Genomic DNA, 7,597 nt, shown 5'->3' on the forward strand with positions numbered 1-7,597 from the left:
ACATACATCCTGTAGAATGTTCCACATTTTGCATTTGACTGATTGCTTCCCCAGGATATATCACTTATTTCTCTTTTATACTTCCTGTAAAACGGCAGAAAAATCTAGAGGTCTGATTAAATTCAGTATCTAATAAAGACACATGAAAAGATGTTCAACATAATTAGCCATCAGGAAATGCAAATTAAAATTACAATGAGATATTACTATGTACCTATTGAAATAGCTAAAATTAAAAACAGTGGCAACACCAGATGCTGGCAAGAAACTATTACTCATATATTGCTGTGTGGGAATGTAAAATGGTACAGGCATTCTGAAAATCAGTTTGATAGAAAACTAACATGCAACTGAGCATGGTGGCTTACACCTGTAATCCCAACACTTTGGGAGGTTGAGGTGGGAGGATTCTTAGGGCCAGGAATTTCAGACCAGCCTGGGCAACACGGACACTGTCTTTACAGAAAATTAGCTAGGTGTGGTGGCACAAATTTGTAGTCCCAGATACTCAGGAAGTTGAGGTGGGAGAACCACCTGAAACCAGGAGTTAGAGGCTACAGTGAGCCATGATCATGCCATTGTACTAAGGCTGCACAACAGAGCAAGACCCTGTCTCTTAAAAAAAAACCTCCATGCAATTATCACGCAACTCAACAATTTTACCTTTTAAGCATTTATCCCAGTGAAATGAAAACTGCTTATTTTAAAACCTGTAAACAAATGTTTACAGCAGATTTATTGATAATAGCCAATACTGAAAATGCTCCAGACATCATCATGTGAATGGTCAAATAAACTGTGGTACATCCATACTATGGAATACTATTCAGCAATAAAAGGAAATGAAGCAATAAAAAAGAATGCAAGCAAAACTTGAATGAATCTCCAGGAATTACACTAAGTGAAAAAAGCTAATTCCAAAAGATTACACACAGTTTGATGCCATTTATATAACATTCTTGGAACATGTTTTTTTTTTTTTTTTAGTAATTGATATATAATTTATATAGCATAAAATTCACCTTTCACGATTCAGTGATTTTGTATATTCACAATCTTGTGTTACTGTCACCACTATTTAGTTCCAGAACCTTAATAAAAACAGACACTGAAGTTTGGGGTTCACAATAAAATTGAGCAGAAACTACACAAAGTTCTCATATACTCCCTGTCCCCACACTTGCTCAGCCTTCCCTATTATTAACCTCCTCCATTAGACTGGTACATTTGTTACACTCAACCTGTATTTATATTACTTAAACCTGTGCATCATTATCACCCTAAGTCCACAGTTTACATTAAGGTTCATTCTTGGTGGTGTACATTCTATGGGTTTTGGCAATGCATAATCGTGTATCTACAATAGTATTGTACACAATCGTTTCACTACCCTAAAAATCCTCTGCACTCTGTTAAACCCTTCCTCCTTTAAAATCCCCAAAACAACTGATCTTTTTACTTTTTCCATAATTTTGCCTTTCCCAGAATGTCATATAGTTGGAATTATACATAATGGAGCCTTTTTGGACTGGCTTCTTTCACTTAGTAATATGCATTTAAAGTTCCTCCACATCTTTTCATGGCTTGATACCTCATTTCATTTTGGCACTGAGTAATATTCCATTGCCTGGATGTATCAGTTTATCCATTACCTACTGAAGGACATCTTGGTTGCTTCTAAATTTTGGCATTTATGCATAATGCTGCTATATATTATAAACAGTTGTGCTATGGCAGCTATAAAGCTACCATGTTATAAATACTATGTTTTTATATATGCCATAGATACATATATAGGTGATTGCATGTACACACTATATAGAACACATCTGTTTGTACAATTGTGTGTGGCATAAAATGTCAATGCTCCAGAATGTTTACATCACCCCAAAATAAACCTATAACCTGTCAGCAGTCACTCACTACTCCTCTCACCTTTTCCCCGAACCCCTGGGACCCACAAATCTATTTTTTGTCGTCTCTGTGGATTTGCGTATTCTGCATATTTCATATAAATGAAATCACATGACGTGGCCTTTTTTATCTGGTTTCTTTCACTTAGCATAATGTTTTCAAGGTTTATCCATGTTGTAGCATGTATCAGCCATTTATTCCTTTTTTATGGCTGTGTAATATTCCACTGTAATGATGTAATATCTTTTGTTTATCCATTTCTCAACTGATTGGCATCTGGGTTGTTTCTGTTTTTGGGGTGTAATGAATAATGCTGCTATAGATACTCATGTATAAGTTTTTATATAGATATATGCCTTCAATTATCTCTTGGAAATATATTTAGAACCCAGCTACGCCACACCTAGATTTCTGACTTACAGAAACTGAGATAATAAATAGGTGTAGTTTTAAGCCACTAAGTTGGTGGTAATTTGTTACTTAGCAACAGAAAACTACTACAGCAACTAAAGTGTACTCTTCAAAATTGTTAAGGCCATAAAAGACATGAAAAAAGAGGAGACAAAGACTGGAGGAGAAACAACTAGATTTAAAAAATAGTTATAGTTTATTCAAGCGCAAAGCTTGAGAATAGCCACTCAGGAAACACAAACTCCAAAATAACGGATCATTGTTCCAACGCGGGAAAGTTAAAGTTTCACTCATGTAGGCAGAGACAGAGAAGCTTAACAGAGTTGCAATGTTTTCCATATAACGTCAGTGTATCTATTATAGCAATTTAATTGGTTATAGCCTGCTGCATTCCAAGGAACGTTCCCTAAGAAGGGGTAATGATCTTGAGGGGTTTTAGCTCTAGTGTCTTTCCTAATCATTTACAGAACAAGAATAAGGAAGATTTAATCAGTAATTGGAAAAGCAGAAGTTGTAGCAGCATGCTATGTGACTCAGGACACATAACCACATTCCTCTCAAGGCTAAAAATAATTTAAAGTTCCAACAGCTATACGTTTGAATTATTTAATATCACAAGACTAACGAGACATGACAACTAAATGCAATTTGTGATCCTCAAGTAGCAACAAAAGATATTAGTGGAAAAAACAATTAAATCTGAATAAATCTCACAGTTATCAGTACTTCTCCATTTTGATAACTTTTCTATGATTTTCATCTATTTAAGATGTTAAGCAGCAGTCAGGTGAAAGGTATATGAGAATTTTCTACACTATTTTTGCAGCTCTCCTATCAATCTAACACTATTTTTGCAACTCTATCAATCTAAACTTATATCAAAATAAAAGTTAAAAATATGCAGATTTCCAAGATTTCTTCACTGAAAAGCCCCAGAAGAAATGATAACCCTAGAATTATGAGTACTGTATACTTATGAGTATACAAGGTAACACCCAAGTTACCTTGAAATATTATTTCCACTAACTGATAACAGGGCCTCCCGGAGCATGGCTGATTCCAGGTGTAGGACAAGAAATATACTAGATGAGCTTTGTATTTCTCAGGGTTCTGTGAAGTAAGTGATTATGGAGGCAGGCAAGTTCTAAGATCTGCAAGGCGAGCTGGCAAGCTGAAGAACTAATGGTTTTGTTCTAGTTTGAGTCCTAAGGGCTGAGAACAAGCAGGTTCAAGATCCAGAGCCAATGTTTCAGTTTGAATTCAATGACAAGAAGAAAAAAAAAAAAAAAGCAGATGTCCCAGTTTAAAGGCAATCAGGTATGAAGAATTCTCCTTTATTCAAAGGAAGGTCAATCTTTTTGTTCTATTCAGGACTTTAACTGATTGGATGAGGCTCACCTACCTCATCCAGTGTGCTTTATACTCAGCATACCGATTTAAATGCTAATCTCATCCAAAATAACCTCACAGAAACAACCAGGATGATGTTTTATCAAATACCTAGGCACTCCAAGGTCCAATCAAGTTGACACACAAAATTATCACAAGCCTAAAAGATTTTGTTTGACAGAAAGCAAGGAAGGTATCAAAGATCAAGGAAATCTTATCAAAATGAAACAGAGGGCTGAGCTCAGTGGCTCACGCATGTAATCCCAGCACTTTGGGAGACCAAGGCAGGCAGATCACTTGAAGTCAGGAGTTCCAGACCAGCCTGGCCAACATGGTGAAACCCATTTCTACTAAAAATACAAAAATTAGCCTGGCGTGGTGGTGTAGGCCTGTAATCCCAGCTACTGGGGAGGCTGAGGGAGGAGAATCTCTTGAACCCAGGAGGCGAAGGCTGCAATGAGCCAAGATGGGAGGCAGATGAAGACTCTTGTCTCAAAAAAAAAGACAGAGGCAATATAAAAAGGCATCCATTGGCCAAGGATAAGATCATTGGAGCATCAAAAATAATAAATGCAATTAATTTAACTTCATAACATCTATGAGTCCATAAAGGTATTTTTAAAGAGAAAAAGTCAAAAACTAAAGAAAACAAAATTTTTAAAACCACAACATACGTAGACACCAATGGAAGAAAATAGGGCAGCAACTCTTTACCCTGAAAATTAACTGTCTCCTTTTTCAGTAAGAATAAATAACCCTAGTCTATAATATAAGTTCTTTAATTTTTCTCTTTTTTGCGGGGTATGGGGGTAGGGGCAGGGGAACAGGGTCTCTGTCCTCCAGGCTGGAGTGCAGTGGCAAGATCATAGCTTCAATGCTGCCTTGAACTCCTGGGCTCAAGTGATCCTTCCATCTTGGCCTCCCAAAGTGCTAGAATTATAGGGGTGAGACATTACACAGGCCTGAGGTAAAGTTCTTTACAGAGGAATTTTAGCTAATTAAATGTGAAAGGAATAAAAGAATTAGAAAATCAGTTTTTGTAACTACTAATGAAAGAAAAAATTCTCTTATGAAACCACAGATGACAGTTTGATGGGAACCTTTAGAATGGAGAAACCAGACTGTCTCCCTAAACCCATTGATCAATACTGGTATCACTAAAAGTGAAACAACCAGACCTCATGTGTTCCCTGATGTGACACAATGACAAGGACAGCATCACCTATGGACTATTCTTGCTAAAAAAGTTGGACCTCAATCTAATTGTGTCTCAATCTAGGTTCTATTTAGAGGAAATATAAAAGATAGGGAAATAAAGGAACATGAGGAAGCAAACACATATATTCAGCAAGTGGGCTGCCTGATAAAACAGCTGGCTTAGTTTAACAAGCTAAAAACATGAAGTCAAAAAAAAAATGGTGAAGGAGGGGCTGTTTTCAATTAAGACGGACTTCAACATAACCACCAAATATACTGTATGAACCTTGCTTGGATCTTGGTTAAAATAAACCAACTGTAAAAGCAGATTTTTGACACAATCACAGAAATGTGTTTATGGAATGGGTGAGATAATAGTATTATGGTACTCCATGTAAGAAACCATCCATATTTTGTTAGATGTACACTTAAGTATGTGGGAGACAGTTGGTACGGTACCTAGGATTTTCTTTCAACTTAAAAAATAATAAAAAGAATAAGAAAAACATCCAGTCCCTAAGATCTGCTTTCTCAGAGTTAAAAAAAAAAAAAAAAAAGAAAAAAGCTTCTGAATTTGGAACACAGAGGGGTGGATCCATTTTTTAAATTTGCTTTTGTTATTCTCCACAAAATCTTCCAAAATGTTTAATATACAGCAGTTACTCAAAAACTGACATATCAGACTACCTTTTTTGTATTTATGAGAATTCATTTTTATCATACATCTCAATTCTTATTAGTTCCCTTTTCTACCACTCCAATCCCTTAAAATATTGAGAAATACCTAAGTGTTGATTTTCTACCACTTAATAATGTACACGTTAATTTTGATAAATTTTTTTAAGGTGTTCTTAAATTTTGTCTTTAGAAATTTATGAAAGGCAACACAATTGTACTTGAACAAAAGTGGAAGTTAGTAATTACGGATTTCATATTTATGTTAAAAAAAAATCTGAGTGCTTATTCTGTACCAGGCACTATTCCAAGGGCCTTGCATGTATTAATTCATTATTAAAACAATCCTAAGTAGGAGATACTATAATTTTTCCCAATTCTATAGAAAAAACATAAAAAGTAAAAGCAACGTGAGTCCGTAGCTAAGGTATAGCAGTAGCAGAATTCAAAGTCAGGCCGGCTCCAGAAACCCAGCTCTTAACCATTACACTGAGCTGAGGCACAATCAGGCATCCCCTACCTGCTGCTGTTGTTTATCTTCTCATTTCCAGCATTAGCAGCTCACTTTCATTATTTCCAAGGTGCAAAATGAAGAAAAAAAATAGTAAAACTTACCTTATGAATGGCTTCTTCCATATCCAACTCAAACTGTTCATTTTGTAATAATCTGAGAAACTGCTTGCGCTCAACACGGTTGTCATTTTCATTCTGTACTATCTGATTCCTAATTTGACTGTTGATGTTTTTCAGCGCTTGGACATGCAATTTTTTGCAGTAGTTTTCATCTACTAATTTCTGATGTCTTTCACTACAGCTCAAATTTCTCCTTTTGGAAGCCTAAGAGAGAAGAAAAGATGCAGATTTTGATATTCCAAAATATAATTTATAAAAATGTATTGATATAAATCTTAAAGGATACAAAGAGTCTGGCTTCCTTCCTAAATTCAAAGGAGTATATCGAATAAAAAATGTGGTAGATGAATATGTTGATATATCTAATAGGTAGTGTTATTATCTATTTTATAGATGAAACATGAAAATAACTTTACCCAAAGTTCTGCAGCTAATAAATAGCTGTACTAGGATTAATCGCACCCTACAGACCCAGACCTTTACTACCACCAGGTAATTTCTCCTCTCTTCATTCCACCCACCACCACCACTACCACCACAGGGCCATAAAGTGCTGTTCAGAAGCTGGTCAGGTTTGCCTAATATAAATGTAATAGGTCAACTCGCTGCTATTTATTCATTCGCTTTCTCCTACACTTTTATTTCTACTTATTTCTTCAGAGGTTCTACTGGGTAGATTTAAAGTTGTATTTAATACGCTATGGGAAAAATGCCAAAAAGGCTGGAAGCCCCACCGCAAGCGTCCCTTATCTAACAGCACCTGAGGCCTCCGAAAACAAAGACAAGTTCCCCACTTAATGATCAGATTAGGTTCAAATCCTTTTTTCAGAAGCAGGCGAGCTCTAACTATAATTAAATCAACAAATAAACAAGTAGTTTCAAGTCCCCCCAACTGGCTCACCATCTTAGCTGACGAAAAATAACCCCTCTCGGGCTCCCGCGGCCACCACCTCCCGCCGCAAAGGCAGCAACTAGCCGCGCCAAGGAGCGCAACAGGCTGCGGTTGCTCGGTGTTTACGCGGCGTCCTGGCAACGGTGGAGCAGCGCGCCTTCCGCGCGACCAAAGCTGACCCAAGCAGAGCGTGGCCTCCTATTGGATGCGGTAAGATCCAATCGGCATTAAGATTCTTAGGACCCGACAGGATGGCTACTTCTATAGGTCTAAATTAGAAAGGCGGGAAGTTCAGATTGTGGTTTGACCCAAGCCCTTTATAGTCGGCTACAGGCTAGATTTCCCTCCAGCGGCCAAACTCTGGTTTGAGTGGGTTTGGGAGCCAAGTTGAGGTCTGTGGAAACTACGCACACGGAAATAAACTACTGTCTAATACATGGAGCCAAAGTTAGTTTCCATGCATGAAGCATCCTGCACGCTAAGTGC

General features: G+C 37.1%; 1 protein-coding gene across 2 annotated transcripts in view; it reads right to left on the minus strand.

Annotated features, from left to right (window-relative positions):
* MNS1 (meiosis specific nuclear structural 1) overlaps positions 1-7,289 on the minus strand; it is a 28,727-nt gene extending 21,438 nt beyond the window's left edge. Inside the window, exons 1-2 of one of the 2 annotated variants that reach the window (XM_017513768.2) lie at positions 7,121-7,287; positions 6,202-6,423 (exon numbers count right to left, since the gene is read on the minus strand). In XM_017513768.2, the coding sequence (XP_017369257.1) occupies positions 6,202-6,423; positions 7,121-7,123 (225 nt within the window). In that variant the 5' untranslated portion in view covers positions 7,124-7,287. Of the gene's footprint in view, positions 1-6,201; positions 6,424-7,120 lie in introns of both variants that reach the window. The other variant, XM_037733215.1, reaches the window with a different exon arrangement.
* Between the last annotated feature and the right edge of the window lie 308 nt (positions 7,290-7,597).

The sequence above is a fragment of the Cebus imitator genome, unplaced genomic scaffold (assembly GCF_001604975.1).
Source record: "Cebus imitator isolate Cc_AM_T3 unplaced genomic scaffold, Cebus_imitator-1.0 Scaffold501, whole genome shotgun sequence".
Lineage (NCBI taxonomy): Eukaryota > Metazoa > Chordata > Mammalia > Primates > Cebidae > Cebus > Cebus imitator.